The following is a 22032-nucleotide window of genomic DNA, read 5'->3' as shown; positions in this document are numbered from 1 at the left end:
TCCAGCTGCTTTACGTGGTTAGCTTGTTTCCAACCCATCATAGTCACATTGGGAACTTGTTTTAGGTTGTCTGTATACTACAGAAGTGATTCTACATTGAGGCTGAAAAGTGCTAGAGGTGCATTTTTTTTTTGTTCATGTGCCTTCAGTGAAACCTATGCACTGCAAACATTTCTGGAAATTGGATAGGCAGCTGGTACTTTGAATCCAACAGTGACAGATAATGAACACAAAGCCAAAAGCTATCATGAGATGCCAATTTGCAAAAGCGGAGCTACTCAAAAGCCATCTTTGTGACATATGGCCTTGATATTAGGCAACAACCCCTTCCTCTTTTACGATGGGTAGAGGAGAGTGAAGCGGTGTTAAAATAATTATTAAAATACTTAAATTGCCATGGAGAAGTGGGGATAATTCATTCAGATATTCAAAACAGGTTCATCCAGTGCAATTTAACAGATGTCAGTTGGCTTTCCCAGAGCTCGGATATAAGGAAGTCAAGCGCTAAAGCTCAAGAACAGGCCAAGTGCTGACAATTGGGATTATGTATGCAGGTCAGGTGTTTTTCAAGCGTTGGAGCAGACTCAGTGGTCGAAGGGCCTCTTCTGCATTGTATTATTCTGTGATTCTGTGAAAGTAAGGTCCTTTACAGCACACCTTGAGGGTCAAGAGCAGCAGGGATGTACCCATCTCCTCCTCCATGACAGGCAGTCTTCAGCCTTCTCTATCAGTCAAGGCCTCTCACTCCTATCTTTATCATTACCCTGATCCGTTGTTCTCTACCCCCATCACCACTGCCAACACACCAAGCTCCAATTCCTCGAGCTCTCACTTCCAATTTCTGGGCACTTTCGCAATGGTCCCTGACTGTCAATTTGACTGGCTGAAAGCCATAATACCAAAAATAATGAATTCCTGCCAATAAATTTAGCAAGACCTTTTTGGTTTTGGTTGCTGATCTTTCCCCACTACCGTGCTCCCCTGTGAATCAGGGCCAGTTAAGATCCTAGAAATCTTCATAGAGACATAGAAGCATGTGGCTGAGAATGTTGCGCGTGATGTGCATGCATGGTGGGTGGGACCAGAAGTGGCTCCATTTCTGGTTCTACCCGATATCAATGAAAGAACATGATATTACAGTGACTGGATAGGGTCTATAAGGCTGACGGGGGCAGGAGACTGGAGGGTGCAAGGTCCAATGGTGGCTCGGTGTGACTCCTTCAACTTGCAGAGAGACATAAACATAGGTGCTGTGCTGCTAGACCAATAATGATCCTGATACATTGTTAAACTCCGATGGTATCCCTGTAATAAGAACTAGAAAGCAAACCTTGGTTTCTTCAACTCCAATTTTAGTGTGCTGTACAATCCCTTCTCCTCTAACTCCGCAGTGCCACCTGTATCCGCTTTACATATGTGTACAGTCTGTCAAACAATAAGCGTGGTCTTTTGAGCAATTGAAGCTCCAATTCCACCTGAAGCACTGGGGAACATGAACTCTTTCCTAACAGACATGATTTCAAGGTCTGGTTTCTCCGGTCGCCGACACCGAAATCGCGTTAGGCGATGGGCAGGAGAATCCAAATTTGCGACTGAATCGGGGGCGGAGCTGCTTCTGCGATGCTCTGCCCCCTCCAAAGCGAGTAAGCCGTGCCAGGTATCCACGACGTCAGGCCATTGCCTGAGGCCTGTCCCCCGATGCTCCGCCCCCGACCGGCCGATTTCCCGATGCCATGGGTCCTCTCATGGTCTCACCCGCCGGGAATCAGCATGGCGGCTGCGGACTCAGTCCAGCGCCGCCACAGTCGGGGGAGGGTCGATCCGCGGATAGTGGGGACATTATTCATGGCTGGAGGGACTGTGGTGGGGCTGTCCGGGGCGTGCGAGCTGGCCAAAGGGGGGGGGACTATTTAGCGGGACGGGTCTGCAAGTGGTATCCGCCATGAAGCACGGCGCGGCTACTGCAGGCTGTCGCCGTGCGCATGCGTGGCCACGGATCCAGCAATTCTCCAGGCCATAGCGACAGTACCGGCTATAGCCGGGTGCTCTACGCTGCCTCCCTGCTAGCTCCCCAGCGTAAAACACTACCGTTCCCACACCGGCGAGGAACATATTCTCCAAATCGGAGAATTCAGCCCAACAGCAGCTGAGGACTGTGAATTCTCTTCATAAAAATAAAAATATTTGTAATAAAAAGCTAGTATCAGTAATGGTGACCATGTAACTACCAGATTGTTATAGCGAAGGAAATCTTTTGGCCTATTTGTGATTCTTAGTCCACAGCAATGTGGTTGAGTTTCAACTCTCATCTGAAATGGCTTAGCAAGCTGTCAGTTAAGGGCAGTTAGGGTGGGCAATAAATACTGGCCTTATCAGTGATGCCTACCTGCCATTGATGAATAATCTTTAAAAGTGCCTCCTGTGCCATGGAACGATAATTTCAACATGTCCACTTTTTTCTTAAAAGTATACATTATTCCATCCTCAACCGAATGATATCCTCTGGTGTTTTGCATCTGCATGGATTGTCAGCTGCTCTAGTATATCAGACTGCTGCTCACATCTCATTCCCTGCTCTTTATCATTGGTAGCTACTTATTCAGTGATTGTGCTTCTGCCTTCCATTATCTCATTTACTGTACCTTACCACCTCTCTCCTTTTCTTTCCTGTGCTGTTGCTCACCTGTCTGCCTCTCAATTGTCCCTTCCTTCCTGGGCTCTGTATCAACTGTATTTCTTCCCACATTGTAAAATACTCCCATGCTTATGCCATTTTCCTGTACTTATATATACAAATTGTTAAACTGATGATGTATCGTTAATTTTTCAGTAATTTTAAAGAATAACTCGAGATGTACTGACATAAAGCACTTGTTTCTTCTATGATTAAAATAAGATGAAAGCCCTTTGGGGTGATATTACATTAAGTGATATTGGTGGATAAATACTTACTGGCTGGAATTCTCCGATTGGACTGTTCCGATTCTCTTTTCCCGTTGGCAGCACACCCAGGGGCATGGTATGGCTTCAATGGGAAATCCCATTGACAAGTGGCAGGAAGAAAGAATGCCGCTGCCAGCGAAAGGCATTGACTTTCTCCAAGAACTTCCAGAGTGATTCGCGCCTGTTTTCTAGCGGGCGTGGGGACATAGCCCCATTATTGGAGAATCCCGCCGGTGCTGCCGAGAAACACATGGCTGGGGGAGCGGAGAATCCCGCGCACTATGTTGTAATGAAGTTCCTTTTGTCTGTTATTTTAACAGAGGTAAAAATTGCTTACAGTTTCATTAAGGTTCTCCTCATAAGCTACAAGAGCTTAAAACCTAATACATATTTTCGCTTCATTTAAGCTGCAGACTATGCCGTGCAAGATGTGCGTTCCGTTGACTTTCACTATGAGAAGAACAACGCAGAGCACAGGACCGCTGGGATCAGCACCAAGCGACTGATAGTCAGACGGGGACAACTGTTCTATATCAGAGTGCAATTTAACAGGAATCAATATGACCCAGATGTCGACAGATTTAAGCTGATTGCTCAGACAGGTAATCAATCAAGAATGAGTTAGAAAAACTTCAGAATGAGTATTCCATCAATGATAACTTAAAAGAAGATTTTTTTTTGTTATTCCCCCCCTTCGTTTAATAACTACTCATTGTGTTTGGTGTCTGTTTATTGCTGCCACACTCTTCGATTGGTTTGACTGGGTTGTGGAGCCAGATGTATTGGCGGCTGGAGTTTAGAGTTCATATCGAAAAGATGACTGGCTGATTCTCATAAGTTCAACATTCCCTCATGTCCCAGACAGCATATACCAGGCAGGATGTTGAAATGTCAATTTGTAGACAATGCACATTAGTTAAAGGTTGCTTTCAATGTTGTGGCCGACCACTTATGCCGTGTCATGAAGAGGAAGTGTCTACTTATATTGTTTTATAAGTGCTGTGGTTTTGTCGACTGCTTTATTCTCCCCATGCGAGCTGGATATTTTAATTTTAAGACATTCTAAATAAAAGAAAAGGAGGTTGAAAAAAGACCTTTGGGCCCATCAAGACTGCCCCAATTGGACACAGCATACAAATTGCACACCTCCAATGCAATCATCAGATGCACAACCCGGACACCACAATAGGGAAAACAAACCTGCTGACAGTTGAAGAAATGTCATGGGAAATTTCTCTTTGATTCATAATGTAAAGCTGGTAATGAGTTACAATTGCAATCGGCTAGATCTCACCCTTTTAAAACATTCCTTTATTTGGGCATTTAGACGTCACTGGCAAGGCCAGAATTTGTTTCTCTTCCCTAAGTGCTCTTGAATAAAAACAGAAAATGCTGGAAAAATTCAGCAGGTCTAGCAGCATCTATGAAGAGAGGAACAGAGGGCGTGATTCAGCAACCCTGGTGTGCCCGACGCGGATTCGGGCGCAACGGAAACTTGACACTCACAGGGCGAGATCCAGATCTGAATATTTAAATAAGCCTAATAGGTCCTGATGCCAGAATCATCCAGTGCCCGCGACTCAATAGCCACAGCTGGGATACTTCATCAGGGTGCTGTTTAGTACTGGTTCACGCAAAAGTGAACCAGTCATAACGACACCTGGAGGGGGGGGGGGGGGGGGGGGGGGCTCTCCCAGACCATTGGAAACCCCTGGGTGGTTGAGGACAGGGCGGGCTGGCCCCCTAGCACTCCAGCTGGCACTGGGACACTGTGGCAGTGCCACCTGGGCAACCTGGCAGTGCCACCCTGGTCACCATTACTGAGGCCAGCTTTCAATTCCAGATTGAATTGAAATTTCACCAACTGCCGTGATGAGATTTGAATCCAAAATCTTGCTTCGAACATTAATTGGGGCCTCTGGATTATTAGTCCAGTGACATTACCACTATATTACCATCTCTCTACCCTGTGCAACTGCAATTGTTCTCTGCATTCAGAGTCATATCCACTATTTAAAAAAATCACCAGCTAGTTGAATGGTAACGAGTTCTTTTAATTAAACCCAATGCATTAACCCTCAAAAAAACAAAGCTGAATTTACAAGCTAAGACATGTATGGCTGGATCTCTAATTTCCCACACCAAGAGATTTACCACCCCATGCACCCATAACTCCAATACAGTTTTTCAGGATGAGGTTTGTTAAGCATTTATGTTAAGCTCCTGGTGGAATTCTAACAGGCAAATGGAGTGACTTCAGTGGCCCAGAGCAGAAGCTGGGCAATGCTGCAATGGGACCATCGCTATCCCTTGGAGAAACACAAGCAGCAGTAAAAGGACATGAGAGCCTCGAAGACACCAACAAATGAGGATGGCTTGGGGTTGGAATTGCTGACCCATGAAAGTTGCTGAGCTCAGGATGAATGCTTAATGAGCTTTATTCCAAGGAACTGTGCTGGGGTCATATGTAGTTGGGGTGGGAAACCTCTTGGGGCAAATTTATTTACAACCCCTCCCACCTGTGGGATTTTCCAGTCCCCTCAAAGTCAACGGACCTTTGAACCATTTGGCACATTTTGCGGCCCACCCATGCTGCAACATGGCTGCAAAATTCCGCCCTTGGTGTGGGAATTTAGAGTGCCAGTCCTACATGTCTTAACTTACAAATTCAGTCTTTGATTTTTATTAGAAATTGGTGCATTTCGATTTGGAGCTAACTAGAAGAGCTTATTGCCATTCAACTTCCTAGGTGATTTATTTTTAAAAATGCAGCTATTGCTGCCAACTCTGGCCACGCCATGAAGGAGTTTCTCCTCCAGGAACATGACCAGGCAGCTCTGACCTTTTAAAAACATTCCTTCACTTCTCACATGTCAGCTCTCATCTCGCCCACTCCCCTTCAATATTGAGCCCGCTCCCTGTACTGTTTGGAGCATTTGGAGCATGCCATGAGGGGTCGGAACTGAACTTGCTTTCACGGGCTGGATTCTCTGAAAATGGGGCTAAGTGTTGACGTCGTCGTGAAAACCGCGCAGTTTCACAATGGCGTCATCAGGCCCCCAGGTGCAGCTCTTCAGCAGCCCACAAGGGTCTAACACGGGCGCAACGTGAAGCACCCGAGGGAGCGGCCGCCGATCGGCCGCCGATATGCGGGTTGCGTCATTGACGCGACGCCATGGCTGCTGAAAAGCATTCTCTCCTCACACACAGCTGTGGCAGGCAAGATGGCCATCAGATGAGCAGCTCCGTGATTCATGGATGGCGAGTTGGACACCCTCCTGGACGCCTTGGAGGAGAGGAGGCAGGTGTTATACCCCGGACTGGGACAGCAGGCGCCACCGTCCGCCGTGCCTGGGCGGAGCTGGCCGAGTCCGTCAGTGCCGTTGGGCCAGTGGCCAGGACCACTGACCAGTGCCGGAAGAATCTGCACGACCTCCTCAGGGCAGCCAGGGTGAGTACTCAGCACTGTGCCCCGGGCACCAAACGCCCTACCCCCCCACACACATATGACCCACCCCTCTCCCCCCTACCGGGAGATGGTCCCACCCCCACCCTGACCCACATGGCTGCACTCACCCATGCGAGCCGCAATGGCTGGGTGACCTGTGCACTGATGCCATCAGAGGCCCAACCCATGGGTTGCATGCATCGGACCATCTAACACTGTTGCTGTTTGAGTTTGCTCCACCACCCCCCCTCCCCCCCCCCCACCTCCCCCCACCACCAAGGAGGGGCGGGATTCTCCATGAACTGGCGGGGCGGGACACTCCGGCGTCGGGCTGCCCCGAAGGCGCAGAACCCTCCGCACCTTCAGGGGCAAGGCCGGCGCCAGTGTGTTAGGCGCCACGCCAGCCGGCGCGGAAGGGCCTCCGCCTGCCAGCGCGTGTTTGCGCATGCGTGGGAGCACCAGCGTGTGCTGGCGACATCCCAGCGCATGCGCAGGGGGTTCTTCTCCGCACCGGCCATGGCGGAGGTTGACAGCAGCTGGTGCGGAGGGAAAGAGTGCCCCCACGGCACAGGCCCGCCCGCGGATCGGTGGGCCCTGATCGCGGGCTAGGCCACCATAGGGGCACCCCCCAGGCCCAGATCTCCCTGCGCCCCCCCCGAGGGCACGGCAGGCCGCCCTGTGGAGCCAGGTCCCACCGGTAAGGACCTGTTGTGATTTATGCCGGCGGGACCTGCCGAAAACGGGCGGCCACTTGGCCAATCGCGGGCCGGAGAATCGCCGGGGGGGGTGCTGTTGTCACCAGCCGCCGACCAGCGTGCCGCGATTCCCGCCCCCGCCAAAACCCTGGCGCCGGAGAATTTGTTCAGACCCTGGTCGATACCAGAGCAGGCCTCCAGGACTGGCAGCACCGGGTGTCGGGGGGGCCTCGGGGTTTGGCTCCGCTCGCACCCCCATCCCATGAGAAGTCCGGGGGGCCATCGGGCACCCTGAGGGAGCAGGAGGCGCTGGGGCCCGTGCCGGTGACTCTTGCAGGGAGATGCTGGGACTACCCTGCACCCCCCCCGCCCCCACTCCTGTCACTGCTGCATCTGGTGGGTAGCGGGCAGAACAGGGAGGCATCCCGTCAGCTGGGACACCCGAGGAGCAGCCGGGCCCATCCAGGTCGGGCTGTCCCAGGAAACGTGCGCCAACGGGGACCTTAGTCGCAGGGCAGGGGTCACAGCAGTCCACCTCCACTTCTGCTGTACTCTCTGGGGAACCACCTAGGCATAGTGATAGGGCCCGTAAGGCCAGAAAGATAGACACCAGTTAGGTTGGCCCATGTGCAGGGCACTGTTTAGTTATAGGGGCTAGGGCACAGACTGTATATGCCTCTGCACTTTAAACACATGTTATCACCGATGAAAACTGCCTCTGTGCTCTGTCTGATGGGTGTGGGGATGGGGCGGTAAGTGAGGGCCACTGTGGGTGAGGGGTTATGGAAGAGTGAGGGCCAGTGGGCGTGCCGTGCAGCCCCCCAAAGCCCTCCTCCCCCGGATATCCCCAACACCCCGTCGCCAGCAATACGACAGGGCCATGTGATGGAGTAGCCAGCTCGCATGCAGAGACCACCCAGGTGGCAGGTGGTATCGTGGGCATGAGTCAGACATTGTCTGGCGATGTGGAGCTCGAAGCTCATCGCAGAACGGGTTGTCATCATCTTCCATCCCATGGACCAGACCCTCTGTCACTGCCAACCCAGTGCCCACAGCTGGTTGTACCGCAGGCCGATGAATAATGGAAGGGTGGTGCATGCGGGTGGTTCGGTGTGAGGGAGGTGAGTGTGTTCGGTGATGGGGGAGTTGAGTGTGTTCGGTGGTGGGGGAGTTGTGTGTGTTCGGTGTGGGGGAGGTGAGTGTGTTCGGTGGTGGGGGAGGTGAGTGTGTTTGGTGGTGGGGGAGTTGTGTGCGTTCGGTGTGGGGGAGTTGTGTGTGTTCGGTGTGGGGGAGTTGTGTGTGTTCGGTGATGGGGGAGTTGAGTGTGTTCGGTGGTGGGGGAGTTGAGTGTGTTCGGTGGTGGGGGAGGTGAGTGTGTTCGGTGGTGGGGGAGGTGAGTGTGTTCAGTGGTGGGGGAGTTGTGTGGGGGAGGTGAGTGTGTTCGGTGGTGGGGGAGTTGTGTGTTCGGTGGTGGGGGAGGTGAGTGTGTTCAGTGGTGGGGGAGTTGTGTGGGGGAGGTGAGTGTGTTCGGTGGTGGGGGAGTTGTGTGTTCGGTGGTGGGGGAGGTGAGTGTGTTCAGTGGTGGGGGAGTTGTGTGTGTTCGGTGATGGGGGAGTTGAGTGTGTTCGGTGATGGGGGAGTTGAGTGTGTTCGGTGGTGGGGGAGTTGAGTGTGTTCGGTGGTGGGGGAGTTGAGTGTGTTCGGTGATGGGGGAGTTGAGTGTGTTCGGTGGTGGGGGAGGTGAGTGTGTTCGGTGATGGGGGAGTTGAGTGTGTTCGGTGATGGGGGAGTTGAGTGTGTTCGGTGATGGGGGAGTTGAGTGTGTTCGGTGGTGGGGGAGTTGAGTGTGTTCGGTGATGGGGGAGTTGAGTGTGTTCGGTGGTGGGGGAGGTGAGTGTGTTCGGTGATGGGGGAGTTGAGTGTGTTCGGTGATGGGGGAGTTGAGTGTGTTCGGTGGTGGGGGAGGTGAGTGTGTTCGGTGGTGGGGGAGTTGAGTGTGTTCGGTGATGGGGGAGTTGAGTGTGTTCGGTGGTGGGGGAGGTGAGTGTGTTCGGTGGTGGGGGAGGTGAGTGTGTTCAGTGGTGGGGGAGTTGCGTGGGGGAGGTGAGTGTGTTCGGTGGTGGGAGAGGTGAGTGTGTTCGGTGGTGGGGGAGTTGTGTGGGGGAGGTGAGTGTGTTCGGTGGTGGGGGAGGTGAGTGTGTTCGGTGGTGGGGGAGTTGTGTGTGTTCGGTGTGGGGGACGTGAGTGTGTTCGGTGGTGGGGGAGGTGAGGGTGTTCGGTGGTGTGGGAGGTGAGTGTGTTCGGTGGTGAGGGGGTGCGGTATTGTTGTGTCCTTGCCCCTGCCCAGCAACCCCCCCCCCCCCCCCCCCAGTTGGTGAAACATGCATCGATCAAAGTGTACCATGCTCGCTGGCCCTGCCGGTGGTGTAGTGCAGCCTCCCGTGCATGTCCATCCCCCATGTCCTGCCCATTGTCCCCCTCCCGCCCCATCTTCCTCATCTGGAGAGGCCAGCCCTTGCTCTTCATCCTCCTCCAGCACATCAACCCTCTGCTGGGCTAAATTGTGGAGGACGCAGCAGACCTCAATGATGCGGCGCCCCTCCTTGTCTCATACTGGAGGGCATCTCCAGAGCGGTCCAGGCACCTGAAGCGCATTTTGAGCACCCCGAAGCACCTCTCCACCACACCCCTGGTCACACAATGGGCATCATTTTAGCGGTTCTCTGTGCCGCTCTGTGGACTCCCTATAGGCGTCATCAGTCACGACCGCAACGGGTAACCCCTGTCACTCAGCAACCAACTCCGCAGCCGGGGGGTGTCCCTCGAACATGTTGGGGATGAATGATTGTGCCAGGATAAACGAGTCATGTACACTGCCCAGCTGGTGTCCGTTACAGGAGCCCGCAGTCCCCCCACGCCAACCCCTACATCTTCCCTCCACCGCATCAGCCGCACGGCGACGTCACGATTTTTTATAGGGGGTTAGAAGCACGCCATCGGGTCTTCGCCCATCCAGGCCGCAGAATCACTGAGCCCCGGAGAATCGGTTGTCGGGACACCTAATCCGATTCCCCGGGCTGTGCTCAGGCGCCGCAATTCCTTCGTGTTGGGGGTCCAGAGAATCGGAAATCGGCATGAAACTGGAGTCAAAGCCGATTTCGATGTTGGAGCCGATTCTCCGGCCGATCGTGTTTCGCGATTTCAGCGCGGAGCTGCGGAGAATCCAGCCCCACATTTCTGACCCATAATTGAAAATTCCAGTCCAAGTCACCTTACGATTTTAATTATTCATTCAGGAGATGTGCCCGTCGCTGGCTGGGCCAGCATTTATTGCTCATCCCTAATTGCCCTTGAACTGAATGGCTTGCTCGCCCATTTCAGAGGGCATTTAAGAGTCAACCATGTAGGCCAGATCTGGTAAGGGGCGGCAAGTTTCCTTCCCTAAAGGGCACCAGTGAACCAGATGGGGTTTTTCTGACAATGAAGAATGGTTTTATTGTCGACTATTAATTTCAGATTTTTGTTTTATTTCAAATTTCACCATCTGCTGTGGTGGGATTCGTACCCAGGTCCCTAGAGGATTATTCTGAGCCACTAGATTTTTAGTCCAATGACAATACCACTGCGCAGCCACCTCCCAATAACAGAACAAATAGGGCGCGATCTTCTGGCGATCTTCTCGCGCTCAAGCGTAACGAGGCCGGTGAATAGCGGGAGAAGCCAAAATCGAGATCCGCGCCGGGTGCAAAACAGTTTGCGATGCTCCCATAGGCGAAATCGGGATCTCGCCGTAGCATGGCGAGAAACCAATTATCACCACTTAATCGCTATTTCCAGACAATCAATGCGAGTGACCTCATATCCAATGGCCTCCCGTCATTCAGCTGCTTCTCCAGCAAGTGGTCACACTGATGTGAAACTCCACCGTTTTGACGCCGGTGTGGGGACATAGTCCCAATAATGGAGAATCCAGACCCTTATTTTTGGACAATTACAGAAGGACAAACTTACTGGTTGTCCACAAGAGAATAAACTTTATTTACACCTGCTGGGAATGGTTATATGTTTAGTATTATTGTTTATTGGGTGTGCAACAATATTTGGATGAGAAGTAATAAGGTTTCAAAAGGAGCTGGATGATACCTTAACCCCTTCACCTTAACTCACCAACATTAAACTATGCTGAATATGAATTGAAAATCACAGTACTAAATGTTTTAATTTGGCTACCATTTTACATCAACTAATCCTGATTAAGTTCATGTTTACATTATTAACACTTATTAGAGCACATGTAAGTGACTACAGCCAAAATCATCAAAGAGAAAATTAGATTATAAAATCAATTCTTAGATTCAGCAATTAGCAGTATCTTAGTGTAGTATCTTGACTGACTGGCAACCACCAAGTAGATCAATGAATAAATGGTTTATTAAGATAAGGAATTATTTACAGAGAGTGAGATAAAGACTACCGTACTCCACGACTCCAAACCTCTAACCAACTAACTGAGCCGCAGGATTTGCGTGCTCCTCCTGATTGTCACATGACCCTCCGAACTCTCGCCCCTTAAAGGGGCACACTACCACACTTAGCATACACAGTAGGAGAACTGAAATAGATTTTATTCATTATGGAATTAATGCCTGAAGTTACAATTACAGTTCAGGTGTATTAGCTGGGCTAATGTATTGAGGATGGATACTGGTGGATATTATGGTCAGTGTCCAAGCGTGATATAAACTGTTGCACGTAACAACTCAGCGAATAAGGTAGCTATCAGTTTCATATGAATGCAGGAATTAGGAGCAGAAGTAGGCAATTCAGCCCTTCGAGCCTGCTCCACCATTTAATTTGATCATGGCTGTTCACTTCCTGGTCTCAAATCCACCTCCTACCTGTTCCCCATGTCCCTTTAACCTGTTTTCTTTATCAGAAATATCTCTGTCTCCTTCTTGAAACCATTTAATGGCTCAGATTCCATCACACCATGGGGAGCGAGTTCCACAAATTCACCACCCTCTGTGAGAAGTAGGTCCTCCTCATCTCTGTTCTAAAAATACCGCCTCTCAACCTATACCTGTGACCTCACATTCTAGACTGTCCCGTATGAACATTTTTTCAAGGGGCTAAGGGATGATCAATAAATGGCAGCTTTAGCAGCAGTGTCTGCTCTCCAACATCATATAATAAAAGAAAATGGAATGCGGTAAGGGGTTTGATGAAATATAAATGAAGTATCACTTTCAGACTTTCCTATTTCAGTGTCCTTCATATAAGGGCCAATATTTGAAGCGCCTTTCAGATTAGCTTTTATATTGTGCACTAGCTTTTACAGATTTGTGTATGCAGACAACTAAATTCCTTTGCTCCTCCGCAAATCCTTGTCTTGCGCCATTAAGACATTTTTCAGATTCGTCCTTAAATTCCTTAATAAAGGCTAAGGGAGTCCGACGAGTAAACAAAAAAAGATGTTTATTTATAAGAGCAACTATTTACATGGTGTTCGGTTATACCTCGCCGGGTCCTTTCTCTGTATTGGTCAGTTTCTGACTGGCTGTCCTTTTATACAACATGGTTATCAGCCCGTAGTTAGTGGGGGAGCTCATTCTCCTCGAGTCACATAGGAAAAACCATCGACCCCGCCCCGTGTGTCCTGTGCACGTTATTATACTCACTTTCCTCACGGTGCTCTCCGTTTGCCATGATTTTGTCCAGTCATTTAATCTGTCTCTGTCCTTTTGTAACTTTCTGCTCCAACCCACTGAACGTAGTGCCATCGCAAATTTGGGTACACAGCTTACTGTTCATATATACATATATATATATATATATATATGTATATATGGTATAAAGGAGAGGCCCCAGAACTGATAAATGGCAAACAGCACTTGAGGTAGTGAAGAGCACAGCAGGGTACAACTATGCGCGACGGACCTAGCCATTTGGGAAAGCATGCCTTCAAGATTCTGGCACTGCTGATAATGACCATTCATGTGGAGACCAGTGCTCTCCTGCTGCTGTTTGAGTCACTCCAAGGGAACAGAGTAAATCTTGCTCATTACTTCCAGGTCCTGATTGGTTGACTGCTGTTCATCTGTGTAAGCAAGATAATCTGGTAATTAATTGTCTGCTCTAAACATCTGTGGACCTGGCACTTCTATGAAAGGTCACGATTTTCGATTATTGATTAAAAATATGTTTTACCTACTATTGAATTAATTGATTTTTGTTCATTTCGTTTAGGGCCAAATCCTTCAGAGACATTGGGAACTAAAATTCTGTTTTCGCCATCGGACTCAATTAATAAAAGGAGATGGAGCGCAGTTGCTGTTAGCTCCTCCACTACCAAATTGTCCCTAAATGTACATTCAGCACCAAATGCTAAGATTGGTCGTTACACCTTAGCTCTGCAGAAAATAACTGTGGACCAGACGGTGATCTATCCACTTGGGGAGTTTGTTGTACTTTTCAACCCATGGTGTTCAGGTACTGTTGCTTTTAATACTAGACGAAATACAAGTTTGGGTGGGATTCTCCGTCGGCGGGATCCTCTGCTTCACTAGCAGCGCACTCACGCCTGCGGATTTCCTGATGGCGTGGTTGTGGCCACAATACAAAACCCCATTGGCCAGCTGCCGAGATGGAGGATCCCGCTGCCGGAGGGGGCGTGCCATGCCAGAAAACGGGTCTGGCAGGGCGGAGAATCCAACCCAAGTTATATTGTGTCATATATATTCTTGGAATAGTTCATTTATTCATGGATGAGATCACAGGCATCTTTTTCTCAGAACTAAAAACCTTTTTTAAAACATACAGTGAACATCTTAGCAACCATTAATTCAAATACAACCCCCAAAGAATACAACACTAAGTAATCTTTTAAGCTTGCCTTTTAACATCCATAAGACTTAAAACACCTTTTACCAGAAGCACATCAGCTTAAAGTCACTACTGTTATTAATTTTAAATCAGCAGGATTGATTTACAGTATTTAGATTACAGGGAGAGACTCTAATATACCTTTTGGCTCTGAAAACAAAACTAAAACACACCCGGCAGCAAAGAGCCTAAAACAAAAGTAAAAAGCTGACAGATAGCCCAGCTCCACCCACTCTCTGACTCACTGCAGTAATAAACACCCATTTCTTAAAGGTACTCTCACTACAGATATTTATATACATACCCATTTATAAACACCCATTTCTTAAAGGTACTCTCACATGACACCTCTCCCCAAGAAAAAAAAATAAACCATCAACTTCAAGATGGTTTCATTTTTCACCTTTTCACTATCCTTTAAGAAATGCACACAGTAAATATACTTTTTTGGTTCAAAAAACAACCCACCACAAACAGGTATAACAATATAGTTCATTTTTTTTCCTCGTTTTTCTTCCTCCAACTGAAATCCTTCTCGATTGACAATCTCTTTGAACAAGAAGGCTCTGCACGATCCGTCCATTTCTCTACGCCTCGGCATTTCTCTATAAAGTCAGATACTTTAGTTCAATCTGATCACAGAGTCCCTTGCAATTCTCCAACACAGGAGCATTGGTTATCACAGCTTTCAGGCAGTCAAATGCCTGTTGAAACTCCGCTGTCCATTGGCATTTGTTCCGCTTCTTGAGCAAGTCCATCAGTGGAGCGACCACACTGCTGAAATTGGGTACAAATTTCCTGTAAAATCCACTCATACCAAGAAATTGCATTGTTTCCCTTCGTCTTGAGGGTATCGGAAACTCCTCAATAACTGTTGGTTTCATCTCCCATGTGACCATTCGACCCTGTCCGATTGTATGGCCAAGGAAAGTGACTTGGGCCTTTCCAAATTCACTTTTGGCTAGGTTTATCACCAAACCCGCCTCCTGAAGTCGATCGAATTACTCCATCAGATGTTTCAAATGTTCTGTCCATGTCTGGCTGAAAATTACCAGATCGTCGATGTATACCGCACAATTGGGTAATCCTGAAACAACTTTGTTAGTTAACTGTTGAAATGTGGCTTCGCTGTTTATCATGCCAAATGGCATAACTTTGAATTGGTATATACCATCTGGAGTCACAAAAGCTGAAATCTCCTTCGCCCTTTCGGATAAAGTTACCTGCCTGTAACCTTTAAGTAAATCCAGTTTGGAAATATAAGCTGATTGTCCCACTTTCTCAATGCAATCCTCCAAACATGGGATAGGATAAGAGTCCATTCTTGTAACTGAATTAACCTTTCTATAGTCCACACACAACCGTTGGGTACCATCTGGTTTTGGTACCATCACTATGGGTGAGCTCCATTGGCTGCAACCCACTTCTATTGTGCCATTTTTAAGCATGCTCTCATCTCTTTGTTAACCTGTGCCAATTTTAAAGGGTTAAGTCTGTATGGATGTTGTTTGATTGGAACAGCATTTCCCACATCTACATCATGTATAGCCATTTTAGTACTTCCCAATTTATCTCTACATACTTGCCCACGTGCTATCAATAACTCTTTCAAGTCAGTTCATTTTTCCTCTGGAAGGTAACTCAACAATTTATCCCAATTTCTAAGAACATCCTCATTTTCCAATTTAATTTGAGGTATGTCAAATTCACAGTCATCTGGATTTGGTTTGTCACTTTGAGTTAGAATCATTAAAACCTCTTTTTTCTCTCCTTCCCTTTCAAAGTACCTTTTAAGCATATTCACATGACACATTCAGTGAGTCTTCCTTCTATCTGGTGTTTTTACCACACAATTCACCTCACTTAATTTCCTTTCAATCTGATAAGGTCCACAAAACTTTGCTTTTAAAGGTTCACCTACCACTGGTAACAACACTAAAACTTTAGTTCCACTGGCAAAACTACGAATTTTGGATTTCTTGTCCGCTACCCGTTTCAACACATTTTGTGCAACTTTTAAATGTTGTGTAGCCAATTCACCTGCTCTATTTAATCGTTCCCTAAAATTTGACATGTAATCCAATAAAGTAATTTCCGATTTCTCACTCACCAATCTTTCCTTAATCAATTTAAGTAGTCCTCTTACCTCCTGACCAAAAATCTGTTCAAAAGGACTAAATTTGGTTGACTCATTAGGTGCATCCCTAATTGCAAACAGTACAAATGAAATTCCTTTATCCCGATCCTCAGGATAATCTTGACAATAAGCCCTCAACATTGTCTTTAATGTCTGATGCCACCTTTCTAACGCTCCCTGCGATTCTGGATGGTATGCCGTTGATTTAAATTGTTTTATTCCTAAGCTATCCATAACTTCTTTGAATAACCTTAAGGTAAAATTCGATCTTTGATCCGATTGTATTTCTGTGGGTAGTCCATATCTAGTAAAGAATTTAAGTAACTCCTCCACAACCTTTCTAGCTGTAATATTACGTACTGGAATGGCCTCTGGAAACCTAGTAGACACATCCATTATTGCAAAAGATATTGATTCCCATTTTTCGTTTTAGGAAGCGGTCCTACGCAATCAATTAGGACCCTTGTAAAAGGTTCCTCAAATGCTGGAATGGGTATTAAGGGTGCTGGTTTTATCACTGCTTGAGGTTTCCCTATCACTTGACATGTGTGACATGACTGACAAAATTTAACTCCATCTTAATGTAGTCCAGGCCAATAAAAATGTATTTGGATTTTAGCTTGAGTTTTCCTTATTCCCGACTGACTCATGGTACCTCATGTTCAACTCGCATCACTTCCTTTCTATACCCTACCGGCAATACTACTTGATGAACCTCTGCCCACTTTTCATCCGCCTGCATATATAAAGGTGTCCATTTTCTCATCAAGACATCACCTTTACGGTAATAACACTCTGGTATACACGCAGATTCCTCTTCCGTGCATGCTTTCTGGTACATCCATTTTATTTCTACATCTTTCTGTTGTAACTCCGCCAATTTTCCTGAACTAAAAATATCCGCCGCATCCTCCACCTGTTCTTGTTCTTTTTCAACCATCTGATCAAAAATCGTTTCTGACAATTGCACTTCAACGTCATCTTCACGCTTTGATTTCTCGTCTTGGTTTAACCTGTGACTTTGCAACCTTGTTACTACACAACCGGAAAAATCCCAGGATATTCGTCCTTCAACACTTCAGTTGTCTGATTTTCCACTGGTTTATCAACCACAGTAGGCATCACTCTCACCTGCGATCCAGCTATATCATTACCCAAGATAAACTGTATTCCAGGACAAGATAGTTTCTCTATTACTCCTACTACCACTTCACCACTCTTCACTGGACTTTCCACCCTTACCTTATATAATGGAACACTACTCCTCTCACCCTGAATTCCACATATTACCACCTTTTCTGGCAACATTCTTCCCAAACCACATAACTCCTCATCTCTTACCATTAAAGATTGACCAGCTCCCGTATCTCTTAAAATTGTGACTTCTTTACCGGCTCCTCCTGATACACATGAGTAAACTACCTACACAAGTAAATTCTTTAAAGAGATCTGGCACCTTCTTATCAATCACCTCTTCGGGGCAGTCAGCATGGCATTGTGCGTGGAAAATCATGTCTCACAAATTTGATTGAGTTTTTTGAGGGGGTGACCAAGAAGGTAGATGAGGGCAGTGCAGTCGACGTTGGCTACATGGACTTTAGCAAAGCCTTTGACAAGGTACCGCATGGTAGGTTGTTGCAGAAGGTTAAAGCTCGCGGGATCCAGGGTGAGGTTGCCAATTGGATTCAAAATTGGCTGGACGACAGAAGACAGAGGGTGGTTGTAGAGGGTTGTTTTTCAAACTGGAGGCCTGTGACCAGTGGTGTGCCTCAGGGATCGGTGCTGGGTCCACTGTTATTTGTGATTTATATTAATGATTTGGATGAGAATTTAGGAGGCATGGTTAGTAAGTTTGCAGATGACACCAAGATTGGTGGCACAGTGGATAGTGAAGAAGGTTATCTAGGATTGCAACGGGATCTTGATCAATTAGGCCAGTGGGCCGACAAATGGCAGATGGAGTTTAATTTAGATAAATGTGAGGTGATGCATTTTGGCAGATCGAATCAGGCCAGGACCTACTCAGTTAATGGTATGGTGTTGGGGAGAGTTATAGAACAAAGAGATCTAGGAATACAGGTTCATAGCTCCTTGAAGGTGGAGTCGCAGGTGGACAGGGTGGTGAAGAAGGCATTCGGCATGCTTGGTTTCATTGGTCAGAACATTGAATACAGGAGTTGGGACATCTTGTTGAAGTTGTACAAGACATTGGTACGGCCACACTTGGAATACTGTGTGCAGTTCTGGTCACCCTATTATAGAAAGGATATTATTAAACTAGAAAGAGTGCAGAAAAGATTTACTAGGATGTTGCCGGGACTTGATGGTTTGAGTTATAAGGAGAGGCTGGATAGACTGGGACTTTTTTCCCTGGAGCGTAGGAGGCTTAGGGGTGATCTTATAGAGGTCTATAAAATAATGAGGGGCATAGATAAGGTAGATAGTCAACATCTTTTCCCAAAGGTAGCGGAGTCTAAAACTAGAGGGCATAGGTTTAAGGTGAGAGGGGAGAGATTCAGAAGGGCCCAGAGGGGCAATTTCTTCACTCAGAGGATAGTGAGTGTCTGGAATGGGCTGCCAGAGGTAGTAGTAGAGGCGGGTACAATTGTGTCTTTTAAAAAGCATTTAGATAGTTCCATGGGTAAGATGGGTATAGAGGGTTATGGGCCAAGTGCGGGCAACTGGGACTAGCTTAATGGTAAAAACTGGGCAGCATGGACTGGTTGGGCCAAGTGGCCTGTTTCCATGCTGTAAACTTCTATGATTCTATGATTCTATGATTCTACCTCTTGATCAGGCTGTACAATCTTTTGCACCTCCTTTGCTTCACTTGGGCTTTCCTTTACCACTTTAACAAACCCTACTGTCTTATCCTGTTTTACCACATCAGCCTTCCCAGTGCTTTTCTTCAACCACCAACACTGTGACTTTACATGGCCTAATTCATTGCAGAGAAAACATTTGAAATTTTTCATTTCTTTTCCACCCTCCTGGATTTCTTGTTTAATCTGAGGTACACTCTCCTTATTATCTCCCATCAGATCACCTTTACCTTTACCACTTAAGTATTTCTCATGTGCCCAGTTTCTATCCCTCACAGACTGAAACTGATGTCAGAAACCAAGCTTTGATTTATGAACCAATTCATAATCATCTGCCATTTCTGCTGCTAATCTCGCAGTTTTAACCCTCTGCACTTCCACATGAGTTCTCACTACATCAGGAATTGAATATTTAAACTCCTCCAAAAGTATAATTTCTCTGAGAGCTTCATAAGTTTTGTCTATTTTTAAAGCCCTTATCCACCTATCAAAATTACTCTGTTCGATCTTTTCTAACTCCATGTATGTTTGACCAAATTCTTTCCTTAAATTTCTGAACCTTTGTCTGTAGGCTTCAGGCTCTAGTTCATATGCACCAAAGATGGATTTTTTCACCTCCTCATACGTCCCAGATACCTCCTCAGGTAGTGATGCAAACACTTCACTAGCCCTACCTACCAGCTTTGTTTGAATCAGTAATACCCACATGTCCTGTGGCCACTTCATTTGTTTAGCTACCTTCTCAAAGGAAATGGAAAAGGCTTCTACCTCCTTCTCATCAAACCTTGGCAATGCTTGGACATATTTAAATAGATTCCCACCAAGGCTTTGACTATGACGCTCCTTCTCACTATCCTCATCACTATCTTCCAACTGTACGTTTCCATTTACGTCTGCCAATTTTAACTGACTGTCATGTTTCATGGTCATTTTCTGAAGTTCAAACTCTCTCACTTTATCTTTTTCCCTGATCTGTATCTCCCTTTCTCTTTCTTTTTGTTCTGCTATTCTTTCTGTTTTCCTTTCTTCTCACTCTTTTTCCTCTCTCTCTTTCCTCTCTCTCTTTCTCTCTCTCTTTCTTTTTCCTCTCTCTCTCTTTCATATTCAAGCTGCTTTAATACTTTCTCATGTTCCATTTGTTTAATTTGTAACAGAATTTTTGCCTTTTCCAATGAGTCAAACTGTATCTCAGGCAACTTTAAATGCTTAGCCACCGCCATAATGACCTAATCTTTTCGCATTTTGTCAGGTATTGTTAACTGCAATGTTTTTGCCAAATTTAACAGTCTACTTTTAGTCTCTGTCCGTAAGGCACTGCGTGTGACTGTCTCCACCCCCAACAACTTCAGAGCCTCTGAAAGAGCCATTGTCCATAACACACTTCCTCCTTGAACTAAAATACCACACCTGAAAGCAACCACAATATGCTCACCCCTCAATGTCTTTAAGTTCACTAAGCCAATCCAATAGATAGACTTTTATCCCCCTCAAGCCCCCAATTTGTTATGGGCCAGGGTTCAGAGAACCCCAAAGTGTATGTTGGAGTTCACCTGACCCACATCTTTTAATAGATTGTGGTATGAGGAGCACACGGCCCACTCTACAGGTGTGGTAGAGCAGAAATGGAAAAGTATTTTTTTAAAGCAAAACAATATTTATTCTATGAACTCAAGTTAACCTTTTTAAAACATACAGAGAACATCTTAGCAACCATCAATTCAAATACAATCCCCAAAGAATACAACACTGAGTAATCCTTTAAGCTTTCCTTTTAACATCCATAAGACTTAAAACACCTTTTACAAGAAGCACATCAGGTTAAAGTCACTCCTGTTATTAGTTTTAAATCACCAGGATCGACAGTTCACTTACTCATGGATGAGATCACAGGCATCTTTTTGTCAGAACTAAAAACTTAGATATGAAAGTCTAGACAAATTTGAAATCAAGATTATTGTAATTTTGTGATCATAATGCCATTTTTCGCCATTGCACAATTGCACATTGTAACTAGTCGATGGTCAGTAAACATATACAACAGAGAATAGGGGTGACATGGTGGCACAGTGGTTAGCACTGCCGCCTCACAGCTCCAGGGATCCGGTTCAATTCTGGCCTTGGGTGACTGTTTGTGTGGAGTTTGCACTTTCTCCTGTGTCTGTGTGAGTTTCCTCCGGGTGCTCCGGTTTCCCCCCATTGTCCAAAGATGTGTAGATTAGGTGGATTGGCCATGATAAATTGCCCCTTAGTGTCAAGAGGTTGAGTGAGGTTAATGCGTTGCGGAGATGGGATGGAGGTGAGGGCTTAAGTAGGGTGCTCTTTTGGTGTGTTGATATGGATTCGATGGGTCGAATGGCCTCCCTCTGCACTGTAAATTCTATGATATTCTACTCCCATTAATGAGGTCCAGTTCTTCTACTGATGGAATTGACTTTCGAGATTTTATTCAGTCATAATGTACTTGCTGTTTAATATTGCTGAAGAGTTGGAGGTGCTGGGGGGGAATTTTAACCCTTATTGTGTTTGGATCAGGTGGGTTATTAGCATTTTAAAACACTTCAAACCTGATCCCAAGCAATGTTTAACAGAGGAAGGGTATGGATTGGCGGTGGGGAGGGTAATGAACCTGCTCCCCAAAGCTGCTCCCATTTAAATGTTTTAATGAGACTGGGTAATTGGGTAATGAGGCAAAAACAGAAAATACTGGGCAATCTCAGCAGGCCAGACAGCATCTGCGGGGAGAGAAGGGAGCAAACGTTTTGAGTCCGGATGATTCTTTGTCAAAGCTTTCCCACTTCAGCAGTAATGTTCTGTTATTAACTGGGTAATGAGGATGGTTAATGAGGCTGACTACTGCTGGCTGGAAAGGTTTCCTGGCTAGGACCCCAGGAAATCTTGTCCCAGTAAGAATTGGGACCTCCTGTGCCAGTTCTTTTCCTAAATGCAAAATTGTACTGGAGGAAGTGATACTTGCTGTGGGCCAGGGTTTAGAGAATCCCAAAGTGTATCATGGAGTTCACCTGACCCACAGCTTTTAATAGATTGTGGTATGGGGATCACACGGCCCACTCTACAGGTGTGATAGAGCAGAAATGGAAAAGTATT

The 22032-nt window shown here is 46.6% G+C and overlaps 1 protein-coding gene across 1 annotated transcript in view; it reads left to right on the top strand.

The window, feature by feature from the left end:
• LOC140428321 (protein-glutamine gamma-glutamyltransferase 2-like) overlaps positions 1–22032 on the top strand; it is a 64928-nt gene that overhangs the window by 6890 nt on the left and 36006 nt on the right. Inside the window, exons 2-3 of the mRNA XM_072514667.1 lie at positions 3351–3545; positions 13333–13575. Coding sequence (XP_072370768.1) covers positions 3351–3545; positions 13333–13575 — 438 coding nt within the window. The remainder of the gene's footprint in view (positions 1–3350; positions 3546–13332; positions 13576–22032) is intronic.

Source organism: Scyliorhinus torazame, chromosome 8, assembly GCF_047496885.1.
Source record: "Scyliorhinus torazame isolate Kashiwa2021f chromosome 8, sScyTor2.1, whole genome shotgun sequence".
Taxonomy (NCBI): Eukaryota; Metazoa; Chordata; class Chondrichthyes; order Carcharhiniformes; family Scyliorhinidae; genus Scyliorhinus; species Scyliorhinus torazame.
Note: the sequence above shows the minus strand (reverse complement) of the source record. Positions and strands in the feature narration are given on the sequence as shown.